This window comes from Pimephales promelas, chromosome 12 (assembly GCF_988280905.1).
Source record: "Pimephales promelas chromosome 12, fPimPro1.hap1.1, whole genome shotgun sequence".
NCBI lineage: Eukaryota > Metazoa > Chordata > Actinopteri > Cypriniformes > Leuciscidae > Pimephales > Pimephales promelas.
The window spans coordinates 23,641,274-23,660,736 of NC_142780.1; the positions used below are offsets into that span (position 1 = coordinate 23,641,274).

Consider the following 19,463-nt stretch of genomic DNA (forward strand, 5'->3'; position numbering starts at 1 on the left):
ACCCTCTGAAAGCCTCGATTGTAGTCTTGAGTTTTCTTCCGGGAACGTACATGTCACAATATTCCTCATTTAAATAATTTCTGCCCTAGGCATGCATAAAAATGTGGTGAACAGGGTGGCAATTGCTTATGGAAAGGTATGGCTGCTGCCATACCAATTGTGGCTATCTGGCTGAATTTGTGAACCTTCTTCAAACAGCGTCATGCAAGTTCAGAAACAACGCTATTTCCCTGACATTTCATGCCAGATTTGAAGTTAGAACATGTACATGTAGTAGCTATAGATAACGACTGAATAAATAAAATGAAAGGAAACAAGTATCAATAGATGCCACGTCATAAAAGAGACAACAAGCCAAACCGATACAACATAATCTGATCTTTGGATGCGCCACACACACACACAAAATGCCAACCGGATTTTAGTTGTTTTTCTCTCTGCTGTCATTCTACCTATGCATGAATTTCAATGTCATGCAATTCAGTTTGTCAAATGGCTTCAAAATATATTGGAACAAGTCATGATCTGCTCTTAAATAGATTATTTAAGGTGTGAATAGATGTGCTTTGTTGTGATATTTGAGGATGGCTGCTGTACCAGCGTGTATGATACTGTCAGAAATTAATGAAAATATGTGGGACTGTTGTAAAATTGAATGACATCATCAGAGTTTGCCATACCATGCATTTTGGTGAATTGAAGCCACTAGGGGTGAGGTCTAGTTGAGTTATGTTAGTATTGTGTTGAAACTCGCGGTTATGGTAAGGGGTGTGACATTTACCAAACTAGCTGGAAGCGGGCTGACCAAACACAACACATTGGTCCAGCCGACCAATCATAGCACATTGCACTTTTCGTTTTTCGACCGTTACTGAGAGACTGGGAAGAGAGGTGCTGCAACAATATAAAATATGTGAAAAATTATGTGCTTTTTGAACATTCAAGCATTAAAACCTATTTTAGTAGACCCCAAAAACAAAATCAAGACTTTGAAAAAGGTCATAATAGGTCCCCTTTAAATAAGTCGAGAGTGTCTCCTAAAGAAAGACAGTTTATTTGGACCAACTTGTTCCTCAGCATCACAACCTGTAAGTATGACTAATTATTTATTTATAAATTTTCTACCGGGTGTTCAAAATACGTCGTTTTGTGTTTTACTTTGTGTAGGTCTCCGCTAACCAGCCAACTCACGTTATTACTGTCTTACTGAAACTTCTGCTAAACAGCTGTGGATTACCTAAAACTGTGTCTATTAATGCAGATTGTCTGTCGCTCTTACTACTTTGAGTACAAATAAACGTTTGTAAAACAAATCTTGCTCAATCCTTTGTCACATCAGTCATTCACGTTTGTGCTCGTCTTTTGTATTCGCTGTTATTGTTACAGTTCCCACGTGTCCACCGCAATAAATTAGAAATATACGCATCGGTTTGTTGATGGTAATTCACTTGTTAATGCTGATGGTGTGGAATTACAGTTGCAATAATGTACCTCAAAATGAACAATATATCACTGAGAAATCAATTTGATTCTATCCAAAATCTTTTGAGAAAGATTAGTGATGCATTGCTGAATCGTTTATAATTTAGTGCATGTTTCAAGTCATCCGTGCGAATGGCGGTTCGGGTTGAATTGCTTGTTTTTCCGATGTTCCAAAACAAACAGACACGCTTTCCCTGGAGAGAAGTGTACAGATGGTCAACCTTTGACAGAACCAATCCCATGCTACTCCTGCTTTAATACCCTTCTATTCTCCTCTATCCCTATGAGCTACATGGCTGTGTATGTTGTGGTGAGCTTCAGCAGGTTCAGTAGGTGTTAATCCGATGGGGATGACACACAATGTGACCCTGAATACCAGAATGCCCACAGGACCCTTTCAGCCATATTGCTAAATGTGTTTGTGCATGTGTGTAATCCAGCCGTCTTTGTGAGGACATCTTTAGCCCTGCAGGTTGAATATCTTTGTGGATTTGTACACATGTACTGTATGTGTGCATCACCCAATACAGGCAGTTAGCACGCTGTTTTTTTCTTCTGTGAACACCACAGGTCGGAAGCTTCTGCTCTGCCTCTGACTAACAAGAGAAGCTGGCACACTGTTCACACCTACAGTTCCCACCCACTGGTCCACAAACATTTACACAACACCAAATTCAAGCTCCCAAAAGTCTTTTGCTGCAAAAACAGCTTTCAGAACAAATCCTAAATTGTAAACGATTCACCAATGCCGCACTAATCTTTCTCGATTCAAATGATCAGAATTTACAATATTAAAGCTACAATATGTAACTTTATTGGCCACAAGAGGGCGCCGTTTCCAACAATAACAAAGGCATATGTTTGTGACGCAGTGACGAGCTGAATGATGAGACTTGCTTTCAAGCTGATGGATCTAATAATGTTTAAGGATTAGTGAAAACACTCATGTTTTTTAACATTACAGTGGACTGAAGCAGGTTGCGATTGCTAATAAGATATATATATATCACACGCGAGTCCTGCGGATATAAAGGAATAAGGAAATTTCATCCTATTGAACTACATGCAAGTGCTGGATTACTCACACAGGTCAGTTTATTAGATGAATTAAACTTGTGAGGGAAACGCAGCGCTGTTCCACTTGGTATAACGTTACACTATCACACTAAACGGCATTTAAATGTGTGTTGAAAGTTATAATGTTATTCTATGTGTTATTGTAGCTCGTTTGCTATACGAAACTAGCAGCTAGATCAACATAAGAATAACATACTGACCATATTCTAACAGTTCATCATGTCAAGCTAACGATATAACATGGATTTGTTTTATGTACATTTGCTCACCTGTCTAATAAAGCTGTAAAGTCGTGACTCGTGAAGTTCTGTCACGGACGCTAGCTCTCTGTCGAGTGGAAGTCAGTCTCGGACGCTAGCTCTCGGCATCTCAAAAACATCACGCTGATATTGATCCTCATTCTAGTTCTCCTTGTTTTTCCCAAAGTCGGCTTGCCATGGTCTATGTTTGAACGAAACAAGAACTGGGTGCCGCTAAAAGTTACTCACTACGCAGTTGTCCGCGTCTGTCGCCATGGTTACGTCATGGCTATGGCAATACGAGCGAAAACGAGGATAGCCGAGGATAGCGCGGACATTGCGTCATTGACAGGCGACTTTTTTTTTTTCCGGGACGGCCACTTATTTAAAATTGGAATTTCTCTGAAACAAAAGAACTTTGTAGACTTTTGGGATATTGTAAGTACACAACTGCAGGAAATATATGACACTGTACAAGTGATTTTTGGATGTTTTATTACAAAATTCTTACATATTGGACCTTTGAACAACAATATTAAAAGGTTTGGATCATTTACTTACCATCTTGTCATGCCAAACCTGAATGAGTATCTCTCTGCATAACAAAAAAATATGTTTTAAAAAAGTTAGTTTTTGCCCATACATTGAAAGCCAATATGGTCCAAAACAACGATTTGAATGGATGTTTTTCAAACATCCATATTTTTGTGCTGTGTTTGAAGTGTTCTTCATCTGCTCAGTGTGTGTAAGAGGCCTTTTCTCTCTTTCTCTCTCTCTGGTCAGATGTCATCTCTGGAGCAGGACGGAGAGGAGGTGGTCGGTCAAGCCCGTTGCCCTTTCGAATCCCGCCAGTCTAACGTCGGCCTGTTTGCCGGTGAGCTGGCAGAGCAGCATCCGTCTGGGGAGGAATACACGAAATCTTCTATAATCTCACTAGTGTTCCACTGACATTTTACAAAGTGCAGGAAGTCTCAGTGAGACAGCAGTGATCACAGACGTATAGAGATTTAAAAGGGACATGGGGGAGATGAGACGCGTCTCATTTTCTCTTTGTGCCATATACACACCGAACTGAACTGAGCTCTGCTTTGTCGGGTTTTGTGCTGTTTTGATTTATCAATACTTATTTCTCACCTCACTTCCCAGGTGGTGACTTTTATTCAGCCACAATGACAGATTTTCTAGCAAGTGATTCAGTGATTTACCGAAGTTTAGGAGAAAGCAGTCCTGTTCTGCGTACCGTAAAATACGACTCAAAATGGCTAAGAGGTGGGTCATCTGTTATGTAGCTATTTTATCTATAATATCTGTTCTTTTTGTAATAGTGTCTTTTTTTTTGTAGAGCCTCATTTCCTTCATGCCATTGAGTATGGGAACTACGTCTACTTTTTCCTCAGTGAGATCGCAGTGGAGTACACCACCCTTGGCAAGGTTAGACACTTCAAGTACACTGCAAAAATATATTTTTTTTTCTAAATCACTTTGTTTGTATTGTTTTCCAGAAAAAAAAATTAAATTCCCTTTAAACAATATAAATTTACTTCGAGCAAAGTTGCATAAGATATTAAGATTATTGTGTTATTATTATAGTATGTGTCATTAATCAAGTTTAATCAATTCTTTGAAGCAGTTTATGTATATATATTAGAGAATTGTAATCGGTGCAATCGGTTTGAAAGAGGTCACACACTTCCTTACATTATTCATGTCTCATTTACTTAAACCAGGTGGTGTTCTCTCGAGTCGCTCGCGTGTGTAAGAATGATAACGGTGGTTCTCCGCGGGTTCTAGAGCGGTACTGGACTTCTTTCCTGAAAGCACGATTGAACTGTTCAGTTCCAGGTGATTCGTTCTTCTACTTTGACGTTCTTCAGTCATTGACCAACGTCATGCAGATCAACCACAGGCCTGCGGTGCTAGGTGTCTTTACCACTCAAGCCAACAGGTACTACAGTCCCACCACAATACATTTTGTATTTCCATACACCGTTCAACGACTCCCTAAATTTATTTAACTCCAATGCATTTGGTCTTTTTGAGATTGATGAGTTTTTCTCTCCTCAGCATCACCGGTTCTGCTGTATGTGCTTTCTACATGGATGACATAGAGAAAGTGTTTAATGGGAAGTTTAAGGAGCAGCGAAACAGCGAGTCAGCCTGGACGCCAGTTCCTGATGAAGTGGTGCCCAAACCCCGGTGAGTCACAGAGGGTTATCGCAATACTAACAATCCATTTGACACCAATATTAGTCAGTTTCACCTTTCTCAAAACCATTTTTATCTCTGCAAAAAGTATGCTGTTGATCATTCTATTTTCTTAAAATTACAATACTAATATAAATCTTGTAAATACCGTTATATGGATTATAAATATATTACATTAAAAAAGTGCTCCATTTGGTAAATACTGTTGTAATTTCTCGATTAACTATTCATGTAAACATTCAGTAATGAAAGAACATAGACTGCAATTATAATAATGAATGAATTAGCATTCATTTGAATTAATTATCGAGAGAGAGAGAGAGAAATGTGTGTGTGAATTACCTGAATCTGATCAGCATCTCTCTCTATTAACAATGAAGCTGTAAGTTTAATTACTTTAAAATCAACAATCTTACCCACTTTTTGCTGATAATATATAATGTAGGGATTCAGTTGCAAAGCTTTGATTTTTGAAGGATTCTGTAAAATTGAAGTCCAAAGAATGATGCTGAAAATTCAGCTTTCCCATCACAGAAATAAATTACATTTGAAAAGATATTAAAATAGAAAACAACTGTAATATTTTGCAGTATTGCTGTTTTAACTGCTTTTTTGATCAAAGAAATGTGATATCCCTGAAGTAACATGAGGCACTGCACTGTTAGAATATATTAACAAAACAAATTCAACCTAAAACACCACACACACACACACACACATGTGCCAAAGACTTCCTTTTCATCTTGCTCTGCGTGATATGCCTGGACCTGTTCTCTGGAGCTCTTAGAGCAGCTTGTTCGGCCTGATGGACTCTAATAACAGCTTTTATTTAACAGTGGCAGATGGTTTGAATGGCTCTTGTTAATTGTATGTATGTAAGCTGTTTTTGTAGATCATTTCAATGAGCCTTCATAGGAATGTCTGTGCAGGTAGAAGTCAATTGTGTTCTCTCTCTCTGTCTCGCTCCAGGCCGGGATCCTGTGCTGGTGATGGCCCTGCTGCTGGCTTTAAGTCCTCCACAAATTTCCCTGATGAGACTCTTACATTCATTAAGTCTTATCCACTAATGGACGAGGCCGTACCGTCTGTCAACAACCGACCCTGCTTCACACGAACCACCAGCCGGTACGCACACACAAAAACGCATGCTCCAATAAAAATTAGACTCATTATTTTTATACTCTGCCCCCAACTTTTTTTTTTCTCAACATTTGCATGTCTTTCTCCAGAGAGAAGGAAACTGTTATTAGTGCTGGAGAATAAAAAAATATTTAATGTTGTTCAAGACATGTGTGTGATTGTGTTTTATTGACTAATTAGCTAATGTTTCCTGATGTAGGTTCAAGCTGACCCAGATCGCGGTGGACACGGCAGCTGGCCCGTATAAGAACTACACCGTTTTGTTTCTGGGTTCAGAGAATGGACGAGTCCTGAAAATTCTCTCCAGCACACACCCAAACTCCACATACAGCACACAGGTTTTGGAGGACATAGATGTTTACAACCCCAACAAGTTAGTTATAATGCACACACACGTATACATACTCTTTTGTTACAACATGATATTATTTTGTCTGCCCACACTGAAAGCAAAAATACTATTTGTTGCTTAATATGCAACTATGTAGAGTTTTGGACCAATAGACTTTGAGTGCAACAGTAAGGTTCCAGAAGAAGTCCCATTCATTTTCTCCATAGGGAAAATAGATTTCTCATGATGATTACTTGTAAACCATTAAATACAGACCTACTGTATTAATCTGTAATAATCTGGGTGTTAATCAACTGAATGCTTTTGCTTAAGCCATCAAGCCATATGCATATTTTGCAACTGATTATTCAGAAAAAAAAATGTTTCAATGATTGTAATCACTTTGTAGCCGGTTGGTTTGGTTTATGACTTATAACTGTAACAAATATATATATATATATATATATATATATATATATATATATAAGTGAATATATAAATGAATAAGTTGAATGAGAAATGAATGGGAAAACTTAAACTACTTTACTAATTTAAAATACTTGAACTAAGGATGCTGAGAAACTTGCTGCTGTACCATATGTCAGTCAGATCACTGGCCATGAGGTTATGAATCTGATGTCTGCGTTTTCATAATTTGCTAATTAGAACGCACATGAAATGGACAAGCTTGAAAAAAATAGTTTAGTGAGTCAATATTAAGTTTTTAGTGTCAATTGCATTGAACATTTTAAAATCTTGTCAGATTTTACTGGTCATTTGAAATATTTTATTGAAACGGTTTTAGAGATTTCTTTATTCAAGTAGATAAGAGATGAACCAAAATGGCTGCCTAGTAGACTGACTTGCCTTAAAAGGATTTTAGGGATGCCTAGCGAAAGAAACCATGCAACAGATAAAATAAAATCCCACTTGTCTGAGGAAACATCTTCACCTAGAAGGTTCTTTAAAAACACATCTTCATTATTCTGCTCTTCTCATGCACTTCACACTCATTGACAGGTCTCAGGCAAATATAAACGTGCACACACATAACCCCAAACTCAATGTCGACAAAGGTGTTTGATTAAGGGAGAATCTCTCCTCCAGTAAATGGGGTGGATGGGACGTGTGGAGCTGTAATTGTACTCTTGGGATCTCAACCATGTTTGTGTTCCTCTTGTGTATCTGACAACAAGCCTCAACTCCAGCTGAGACTCACAAGTTCCACAACAAAGTGTGACCACATCTTTAGGCAGCATTGCTCATTTTCCCCCTGAAAACCCCACCTCACGTCAAAGTTGGCCTTTGGGAAAGACACTTGACATGATGCAAAGGATTTATTTAGATTATTTCAGACACTGAGGAAGATTACAGTCAGCCTTTATGGCATGACCTTATTCAATCCATTCGATGGATTGACTCATCTGTGTGTGACACATATTGGATTTCTTTCTTTATTGGGTTTTTCTTCTTTTTTTCTTTTATTGGGGATTGCTTTTTCCTTCCGTTAGAGAGGAAGGTTTATCCTAACCTCCTTTAAAACCACTTTCATTCTCGTTTTGAACACAGAATAAAGCTATATTAAAGAATCACTGAGCTGTTCTTTTCCATAAAATGAAAGCATATTGTGACCAGGAGAACATTTCAAGCTGAAAAAAAATATATGTACGATTATCATTTTTCCAAAGTTGTCCATATGACCACTATAGTCATGTAAAGTAGTCCATATGACTACTCAATAAAAAAAAAATAATTAAAATGACAAAACCACTACAAAATTACTTTTAATATAATGTTTATATAGATTTCATTCATGTTTTTTATTTCAGGTTTAAGTCCTTTTAGTACACCAAATTAAACTTAATGAAAATGAGAAATGTTGGCTTGGCAACTAGTTGGAATGAAATAACATAAAACCACTTATTTTATTTCAATTAACATTCATTTAATTTCAAGTAATAACTTTTTTTATTTAAATGTAACAACCCTGCCTCTTACATTCCTTAATGGATTCCTTAATGGACTCCTGTGTATTGGATAATCAGGGTTTTCAAGTTTTATCAAAAGGGGCATCACCACCCCTCAATTTTACCCATAATCAACCAGCACAAATTGAATATATACAAATATTCATACAAAGCTTGCAGGACAAAATGGTTGGCATTGCCTTTTCAGAGTGAGAAATACACGGTGTGGTGTGTGAACTGGTTGAATTGCGTGTGTCTCACGGCCAATGCGAGTTACTTGAGAACCCTGGATAATCCAAATATTCCATGCATTGAGAAAATGTCCCTTTTTCATTCTTGTAGGAATAGTATGGTAGTATGCAGTTCCAAACATAGCCTTTATTAGCATTAATGTGTTTATGCATACCTGCCAACTTTTGAGTTTTTCTTGGCGTGAGATCTGTTGACGGGGGGGGGGGGGGGATTATTAAGGGAGATTTGTAACTAATTTGCGGGGGGGGGGGGGGTTATTAAGGGAGATTTGTAACTAATTTGCGGTATTACTAGTGGATCACGAGTGGCCCAACACAACAGATAGATCAATAGATAAACTCATCTTACAGGCTGTTGACCGACCCATAGCTGTCAACATCAAAGGGAGATTTCCCGGGAACCATCCCCAAAATAAGGTGTTTTTTACCTCACGATTCTTACTCACAAACTTTAAAAATAAAGCACTAATCAAAAAGTCTAAAGAGTTTAGAACTAGCCCACATATGTGTGAGAAGGAGCACTGTGTCATTAAAAAAAATACCATAGAGACTGTTTAAATACTACGATCAGCTTACGAGGGAAACGGGGAGGCTGCTTCTGCTGCCTGGAGATGATTGGGAGAGGTCTCTGCGCGCGCTGACATGGAGAAAGCCTTGTTTATACTCGACGCGTCTGCACGAGCGCGGTAAAAATGACGTGTGTGACGTTGGGTGCGCAAGCAAGACCTCACTTCGAGCTGTGTGCAAAGCTTGTGTTACAGAGCGCGCGGAACCGCATCCGAGGACGAGCTTGTACGTCTCACACAATCAGAGTGTAAAAATACGAGATATTTTACGGGAAATACTAACATGGGAAGACAGTAAAAGAGCTAAAATACGTGAGAAACCCGGAAAAACGGGAGGGTTGACACTTCAGCGTGAGAAATCGGGGGTGTGGCGTGTGAGCGTGTGAAACCAATCAAATGCGGGTGTCTCACGGCCAATGCGTGAGAGTTGGCAGCTATGGTTTATGTACATATATGGTACTTTTGAATCCTCTTTAATAATTATTATCGACATTTCAACACAAACCGCCATTTCTCTCCTCAGATGTAATGTGCGTGGTGAGGACCGTAGGATTCTGGGATTGGAGTTGGACAAGGACCATCATGCCCTGTTTGTGGCATTCTCAAGTTGTGTGATCCGTGTTCCTCTCAGTCGCTGTTCTGACTACAACTGCAAAAAGTGAGTGATAATACTCAAGGAAACCAGACCCACAATCATTCGCATTAAAAATGTATTACATGTGAAAACACTTTATACAATCTTGCACTACACCTGTTTTAAACAAGTACATTTATAAGGGTTATTATGGTCGAGTATTTGAAGACATTTATTGAAGATGGAGCCAACATTACAAACTCCATTGACGATGCAGTGCAGTAGCTCAGTCGTCTTCTAAAGAATCTTCTAAAAAAGTCCTGTTCCAGTTCTCTTTTGATCTATTATGGATAACATTCTCCATAAGTGCTGTGAAAGCGGTGTGTGTTTCCAAAGACATGCATTCATTAATCCGTTGAAATTTAAACACATACATTTTAGAGGGCAAAGGGTTTTAGCTTGCATGTAGACGTGTTTCCTCCTTCGCATGCTGCAGTCCTCCAGCCAGCATCACCACATGCTTTGACTACTCGCGTAAATTGGAGCCATCTGATTGGCTGCAGGCCAAGACACAGCAAACAATTTCTTTTTTTCACACAGCTGTAGTATAAGCAAGCTGATAGACTGTTTCCCCTTTTAAAAAGATCTCCAAATCCTATTAGGGAATTTCAGTCCCAATTTCTTTCCAAAAACAATCCTGATGTCTGATTCAGCCATGTCTTAACTTTTTACCAATCTGTTAGCTCATGCCTGCTTAGCCTCAGGAGAAACACTCACACAGGATTCTCTGTGGACTTGTGAGAAAACATCTCTCCCTTTTTTCTCTGTTTTTACTTTCGCTGAATTGTTTTCACACACGCTGACTGCTGGTTGCAAAAACAGCTGTGTTTGTTTAAATTCAAAAAGGTTTAAAAACCTGGTCAACGAGAATTGCAATAAAATCGGGTTGGTATCGACCAGGTTTCCCTGATCTATCTTGCTTGGTTGGTCAAGCAAATAATTCAATTCAATTCAAATGCATGTATTAATTTAGGGCATAACGCTGGCGTTGAGTCGTCTATCCACGGGCGTTTAGTCATCTCATCTCAGGTGTTGGGGCATCTGAAGTCTCTGTTAGAGGCTGGATACAAACTGGTAGACTTGTAGTCAAGACTGCCTAAACCAAGACCAAGACACAAAGACTAGTGTTGTTGAAGCTAAGCAATAACTTGTTTTTGTTTTGCATTGCCTGTCTATCTCTGTTAATTTCAAAGTCTCCAAATGAATTCATTTTGCAACTCTTAAATATATAATTATATTTTTAAAAACGAAATTATAAGTTTCAGTGCAGGATCCGAAAGTTAGTCGTTATGTCACTATGGTTACACACACACCTTTGGCGGTTCGCTCAAAGTCATCTTTCGGTTGTGCTGTTTCCCAAAATCTCCTGAATAAAGTTAAAAAAACAATCATGTCACTGATGTGTTTACTAAATATTAATAGATCAAAATCTGTACATTTATATGTATTTTTTAAATCTAGTGATCGTTGCCAGTGCGATCAGCTGCATTTTGCACTAACTGTAGCTTTTTTATTGAGGATGCAGGACAAACAGCTAATAAAGCATTGCAGTAATCTAGTCTCGAGGTTATGAATGCAATGGACTAATTTTTCTGAATCAGAAACAGATAGCATGTTACGTAGCTTAGCAATGTTTCTAAGGTGGAAAAAGGCTGTTTGCGGTCTAGTATAACACCCAGGTCTTTTAATGTATTGGATAAAGTAACAGGATATCCTTAAATTAAAGTTGTATTGTAAGAGGTTTTGTGGGTAGTTCTTTGGACCAATAAGTAATATATATAGCAGCATATATATTGAGAATAGCAGAGGGCCTAACACCGATCCTTGCGGCACTTCATAGCCTACTAACGTTATCTTAGATTTTTTATTTTTTTCCCATTTAAACAGACAAAATGGTAACGGTCTGATAAGTACGATCTAAACCAGCTTAATGCCTGTTCCTGAAAACCAGTGTAGTTTTGTAGTCGATCCAAGAGTATTTTATGATCTATAGTGTCGAACACAGTGCTGAGATCGAGTTGAACTAGTACTAGTTGAAAAGTAAATCATTTGTAATTTTAACTAGCGCAGTTTCTGTGCTATGATGCGGTCTGAGTCCTGACTGAAACTTTTCATAGATATCCTTTTCTTCCAAGAAAGAGCACAATTCAGTAGACAACTTTTTCTAGTATTTTACACATAAATGGAAGATTTGAAATGGGTCTGGAATTTGCTAGGTTATTTGGATCTGATTGTGGTTTCTTAATGAGAGGTTTAATTACTTCCAGCTTGAATATTCTTGGAACATGAGCTAAAAATAAAGACTAATAATATTGAGAAGAGGCTCTTCCACTACGGGTAACACTTCTTTCAGTAGTTTAGTGGGTATTGGATCTAGTAAACTTTTTGTTGCAATGATAAGTTTATTTAGCTCTTCCTGTCCTATAGTTAGTAAAGCGGTGGAGTTGTGCAATGTTAGCGGGCTTAAGGCTAGTAGCGGAAATTCGGAAAGTTGGATATAAGTAGCAATATCAAAGCAATACATTTGTTTTTTTTTATAAGGAATAGTATCGAACATATGTTCACATGCTTTCTACAAATAGAAAATGCTTGTTTATAAATGAGAGTAAAGAAGAAAATCAAGGATTATGAATCAATTCGACGGAGCTCCAAACACAAACAGCGTGCACATACAGTATATGAGTGTACAGTAAAAGAGATGTATGAGTAATAACTCGTATAACTCCAATAACTCCACCCCAAAAACACCATTGGTTGAGCCACTCTTAGGTCATTTTAGGCTGGTCACCATGTTTTTATAGCTATGTTTCCATCCAAAATTGTGAATTTAGCTTTCATCACATCAAACATTTACAATGTATTCAAACCTTCCATCTCGAAAGAATAGAAATCATCTTATAAGGAAACTGACGCAAAATATCTTTAATAAAAAGGGAAGTTGCTGCAATCGGTAAGCCACTGTGGCTCTTTTATTCTGGACGAAACGCAATAAATGCTGTCATGTTACCTTGGTTCAGGCCTGATGTTTGTGAACACAATCATGTGAGAGTTCTGTGAGGTCAATCCACCAGATCATTTTGATGATAGACGTTGGCTCAGGCATTTTGAAAATAACTAAAACAAGATTTGACATGCTGGACAATGAAACTGATCTACTGGTTAGTCCAGTTATCCAATCGTATCCTCTGAGGCAAATTCACAGTATTTCTGTTGCACATCGAGTGTTTTATTCAGTAAATGCGTTTCCATTGTCGTTTATGCACTTATGTCTTCTTATTGGAATAAAGAATGTATCCAACTCAATTGAGAAAATATGTATTTAATGCCATTTTTTTAAAATGCGCATTTTGGAGTTTACATCCAGCATTTTTTTTTATTTTTATTTTTTGTAATGGGATATCCCAAAAATCACATGAATTCATATACCCAAATAGGTTTCTTATAGTTTATGTACTTTGAAAGAAAATCGAAAATCCTTATTCTGACATATTTTCTGTTGAATCTGAAAGTTTGGGTGGGACATATCAAAGGGCTTGAGTTTGTTTTTTTAAAAGCCAATAGGCATTAGTTAACTAATGCTAGTTGGTTGCAGCTGGTATTAGGGGGTGGGACATTCTAGAAAACATTCAAAACAAGACAAAAATCTGTGTAGTGCAGGATAAGTCATCAATATTTGTTTTCAGTTCTACCTGAAGAGAAAGTCTGTGAATTTTCAACATGTAAATGATTTGCCGATTTAAATAAAGTATAACAAAGTGCACTAACCAGTAAAACTGTTGTCAACTTTTAGTAGGTCATGAGCATATGTCTTTAACCCTTATAGACAGACTAAAGCCACCAACTCTCTGAAATAAGAGAAAGTATTTTACCATTTTAACACATCTAACATTTAACAATAGTTCATTTGTTAAAGAACAGTGACCAACAGGCATAGCATGGAGAAATTAAAAACCTGTGAAGAGGAAAGAAATAGCAGAAAAGTGGAAGTGACCTCTCCCTTTCACCCTGACTCACATCTAGTCACCTCACACATGCTTTTTGTCCTTTCTCGCCTGTCTCTCGCTCTTTTCCATCTGTCTCTCTCACTGCTTATTGGTGCAACTCGCTAGCTTTGCTATGTATCTGCATCTCAGTTGGCCTCTGGCAAACACAACACGTCTGTCAACCATGCAACACAAATACACAAACACACACACACACACACACACACCTGACTACAGCACTCAGTCACTTTTTTACTCTCTCTCTCTCTCTCTCTCTCTCTCTCTCTCTCTCTCTCTCTTTTCTGAGTCTGACTGACTGTCTGACCAGCGAGAGGCATTAATGCTTTGTTATGGAGATGCCGTGTCTGGCTGTCCCTTCCAGCTTGTCACATACACTTGGAGAGAGAGGGAAAAGGGAAATCGGAGGGAGTCAGGAGACAGTGAGCGAGAAAAACACACAACCTTTCCAGGACATGTGGTACGAGTTAACTCTGTATGTGTGTGTGTGTGTGTGTGTGTGTGTGTGTGTTTTAGGAGCTGTCTGTCCTCGCGAGACCCCTACTGCATCTGGCTGAGTGCGGGGAACTGTGCCACAGTGGCGCCGGGATTCAAGTGAGTTAAAGCTACATCACGCCACCCTTCTATTAGTCTTGCCATAGTAAACACTTTTACGGTTCATTAGAATAAAAGAGCCTACACAGCTACTGAATTCTGTACACAAGCTGTCTTTGCAATCGACAAATCTGTGTGTCTATAGCGTGCATCATTGTTGAAGGTCTCTTAGGGCTTACGTTACTCTAAACATACTTAAAACATCTGGTAAAAATTTAGATGGCCATAAAATGTCTTCAAAATTTATAACCAAGTGCGGTTGCAGATTTTTTTTCTATACAATGACCTGGATGACTTAAGCTTAAAAAGTAGTTTTACAGTAAATTAAATTATCATTCTGGTTAACATTTACAACAAAGTATTGATTGGATTACATTATATAAAGCAAAACTGTCAACATACTTTTACAGCATTCATTGATCTCAGTTAAAGTGTTAACATATACTACTTCATTCTTAACATTTCAAGTTGTATAAATGAACATATGTCAATGTTCACTAACATTCTAAAATTTGGAGTTAAGATTTTTTTCTTTGAATTAAAAAAAACAGCATTTAACTGCTGTTAACACATTGAACCTTATTGATAAATGTTACTCTATCATTTTACTGATGTTTTAGTGTTAGATACTTCTACCATCTTGTTAAAATGATAGTAAACTGGTAGTTTAGGAGCCAATAGCCTTGTGGGTAACAACTTCGAGGTGTGGTCCCTCCTTTCGCGATCCCGTCCCCCCCTCTCTCCTACTTTGCTTCCTCTCAATTATCTACACTGTCCATCCTGTGCCAATAAAACCAACAAGAAAAAACTTCTCATAGCCATTTTACAGTATATCTCTGTTTGCAATGGCATCACGTACTCTTATTTATGTCTTTTGTTTGTTGTTATTTTAATCTGGTGCTTCAGACCAGATAATGAGTTGATATTTATCTCAGATAAACTATAAAAAAAACACGACTGTTTATTAGACATAAAAACGGTTATAACCGCACATTAACATTTCCAAATATTTGTGTTAGTAATGTCCACAAGTAAATACCAGAAGCCCATGCAACTTAAATGCCAGATATTTTTTTTAAATACTGTTTTGAGGAGCGTTAGCTTTTTATAGTTTAGAGAGTAGACAAGAAACTGGACAGAGAGGCAATAGGACGTCAAATGTCAGATTTTACCAGCATCTTTGTGTGTTCACTGCTCTTTAATGTCATAAGCATATTATGTACTTACCACTGTGCAGCAGCTCTGATGAATTCATGCATTTCTGTGTGAATATATTAAAGACATTAACAACGTTAACATTTTACGTTGTTATGCCTTTGCCAGGCACTTTAATTAAAAGTGACTTACATTTCATTCGAGGAATATTTTTGTCGCTGAATCAAACCAATGATTCTGGTTTGTTAGCACGATGCTCTACCATTTGAGCTTTTTGGATACTAATTCATGTATGTTATTTAGCAGTTTCAAAGATCTCTAGCTGAAAGGTCATGTTGACATACTCACCATTTTATGAAATATCAGCTCTCAGGGATGTATCTACAGTAATACTGCCTCTCCAATTGTCAAGCAAAAGTTCATTCGTTGTGTGTTATAATGAGTGCAGATCGAGGGATTGAATTAGTTACTATTAATGTTTTGCTGAGTGGTCACTACGGTTGTCATCAGTTGTGGAAAGCAACAGCAACCATATTCTTCCCAGCTCGCTTTAATGTTTCCCCGGTCCTGAGTCACATCCACTGACATACTGCTGCAATTTTGGTTTATTAAAAAGAAGTTATAACCCTGAAGTGGAAATGTTACTGAGAGATCAACATCTTCTTATTAAAGCTGTAGACCGTAGCTTTTTGGGGGGGGGTGGGGGGGTTAAAAATGATCCAAAATACATATTTGAGTAAATGCATAACCAGCCATTGTTCAAAACTATTTGCTTTCCTTAGCTCGATTCAAAGCTTGTAATAAGGTTTTTAATTCCAGTGGTACTGGTGAATTTCCGTGGGAGATTTGAGCATGTCTTTGCGTCATTACGTCACATTTGTACACATAAAGGAGTAATCTCGGCTAGTAGGCTATATTGCGTGAGGATGCTGGAGGTGGAGATTTATAGCCTTTTCTCACAGCACTTGATATAATTAAACTTATCAATTTGATGGAGGATCCAGAAAGGTTCAAACGACAATCACCAGTGACAACTACAGATTTACCCGCTGTAAAATGCAAAAGACTTCGTTCGGACTTCGGAGTGGCTACAGAAAAAAAAAGACACTGCAACTGGACCATGCGAAAACTAGCATATCGGAAGGACATTACATGTAGTCACGCAAAGCTGACGTTGTTAACATTAACAGTTTGAGAACCAAGTATAGCCTAATTTGCATGGTTTTGCTTGATATGATAAGGGATTTTTATATTTAATCATCCACTTTTGTTCTGGTTCGGATATTGCAGTAAATCGCACTGTTACTTACTTGTTTAGATTACATTTTCTGGTGAAAATTATTATGTTGGTCATACTTCCAAAAAGAATATAATCTGTGATTATGAATGACGGTATCCACACCGGCGTGATGACTGATCAAACATTGTGTTCATCCACGTTGTGCCGTGTCGAAGTACAACTCATGTCTCCGTTCAGATTTCGAACAGAGATGGTGACAAAGAGAAAAACTGTGGACTGCAGCTTTAAAATACTATTGCTGATTATTGCATTTATCTCTATACACACACACACACAAGTCATTTTAATTAAGTGTATAATTGTATTTTCTGGCCATAAACTTGCTTATTGGCTCTTATTGTGTCCTAATGTGAGCATTGATCTCTATAAACAGAGATGGGGAATCATTTCATCTTGAACTCATGAACATTGTTATGTACACAGCAGATTCCAGACCGCAGCCAACAAAATGGACAGAACTTGTTAGAGTACTTATCAGTGTCCCAGAAAAGCTTTGGTTTACTCCAGCATTCAATTATATGCTTCCATAGCCAAACTTATGTCAGAGTCATACATCTTCTGCTGTCAGATGCCATACTGTCTTTTATAATCATAGAGTGCATTAGAATTATAAAGAGCTCTAGAATCTTGGCTAGAATCTAGAATTTTTTTTTTTTTTTTTTTTTGTAGAAACCAAAAGCAGCAGCTCAGAAAATATAAATATGATGTAGATGGAATAACAGCTTTTTTAAAGTGTGTCAATCTTAAAAATAAAATAAATCAAACCAATTACAAACCAAATGGTAGAATTGTATTACACAATATAGAAATAGATATACTACCACTACCAGTTATAAGTTTGTTATGAGTGATTTCTGAAGGGTCATGTTACACTGAAGACTAATGATGCTGAAAATTCACATGTGTGTAGGAATAAACACTGGGGTGTGGGCATTTTTATTACACTCATAACACCATCGGCCGAGGCCGGAATACCAGAAATTACACCCTTTATGTGATTTATCTGGGTTGCTGTGAAAACGGCATTTGTGAGCAGGCAAGCTGGCCATAGCACCGGCTTGTTTACTTCAAAATGGTCAACAGTCTGAATGGGCACAAGAAATTTGTGATATAGATATGCGCTTTAATGAGATCGGGCTGTTTAGACAGACAGTTCTTTGCTTGGAGAGGAGAGAACACAAGTCTAACTGATCGCTGTTCCCCCAATTCACTCACATGTTGTTTTTCTCTCAGTCTCCCTTTTTGTGACCAGAAGGATAGTTCCTCTTAATTATCTCATCGATGTTGTTAACTTTGATTGATGTGCTTTGACACAAGGGTGAGGCGGGGCCATGAGTAATTTGCGGGGGCCAACATAGTGTGCGTATAGGGAGGATCGGCTCTAAAGGACAAGGAGTCTTGTTTTCACATCCCAAATAATTGCTTTGTAGTTAGCTGCATTTTTTTTTTTCTGATTTCATCATGTTATTTAACCTATACTGATTGCCACTATTACCATAAAGTCCATAAATTCTGCACTTTTGACTATCAGAATTATTGCACATGAAAGTGCAATAAATGGCTGAAATCAACAGGTCCAAACTGATTGGCTGTAGTCATTTTCAGGAGTCAGTGTGCACACATCTCATTAAAATAAACTAGTCATGTTAGTCACATGGTCCCTTTCCAATGGGCTTAGAAAGTCCAGCAATGTGAGATTTGAGTGAAGTAGAACAAGAAATAAGACAAGAGAAAATGTAGCTCCAGAGTGAACTATGCATTTAAATGCTAATCAATGTAATCTGATGAAATTCTGCTAGACTGAGAGGATGAAATGTAAGAAAAGAGGGCAATAGATGTACGATGGTAATACTTTGGCTTTCTCGTTTTCTTAAATAGCTCTGCGGCTTGTTTTTTTGGGGGGGTGTACTGCGGGTAGAAGAATATGAAGAAAAATATGACTTTATTATCTTGTGGGATATTTTCTTTTTGTGTTCTCCTTTTCCCTATTCTCTCTTCCCCAGGGGCAATTTAATCTCCATATGATGAGAGAGCGTGTTTGTGCTAATGTATGTGTGTGTGTGCAAGTGTGTTGGCCAATTCAGGTATAATGAAAAGCATGCATCTCTGAGGCATATTGATGTTCAGATATTATGCACCTGCAAGATCCCAATTTACCACTTTATGCAGGAGATTTTTTTTTTCTTGTCCTTCCATTTATCCTTCAATATGAGATGAAGTCATCCCCGCTCCCTTTCCTTCCCTCTCGTTCTGTCACTCTCTCCCCTCTCAGGTTAATGGAAATAAGGACTTTAAATCATGTCAGGTAGAGAGGGCTGATTCACAGATAGATTGAATATGCAGGGCAGGGCGAGGCAGGAGAACGGCAGGGTCTGAAATGGGGTGCCAGCATTAGATGATAAGTTGTTTGAATGCTAGTGTGTTTTTTCTCCGAAGCGTTTTTAAGGGGTCGTGACATTGCTTTTTTATTTTCTTTGGGGTTCACTTATAATGTTAAGAAAAAAAAAATTGCACAAAAAAA

At 37.9% G+C, this 19,463-nt stretch overlaps 1 protein-coding gene across 3 annotated transcripts in view; it reads left to right on the forward strand.

Moving 5' to 3' along the window:
- sema6cb (semaphorin 6Cb) overlaps nt 1-19,463 on the forward strand; it is a 152,269-nt gene that overhangs the window by 107,587 nt on the left and 25,219 nt on the right. For all 3 annotated transcript variants that reach the window (XM_039679607.2, XM_089117755.1, XM_089117754.1), the window contains 9 exons: nt 3,582-3,672; nt 3,945-4,067; nt 4,141-4,229; nt 4,526-4,743; nt 4,863-4,994; nt 5,973-6,128; nt 6,343-6,516; nt 9,782-9,916; nt 14,410-14,487. In XM_039679607.2, coding sequence (XP_039535541.2) covers nt 3,582-3,672; nt 3,945-4,067; nt 4,141-4,229; nt 4,526-4,743; nt 4,863-4,994; nt 5,973-6,128; nt 6,343-6,516; nt 9,782-9,916; nt 14,410-14,487 — 1,196 coding nt within the window. The remainder of the gene's footprint in view (nt 1-3,581; nt 3,673-3,944; nt 4,068-4,140; nt 4,230-4,525; nt 4,744-4,862; nt 4,995-5,972; nt 6,129-6,342; nt 6,517-9,781; nt 9,917-14,409; nt 14,488-19,463) is intronic.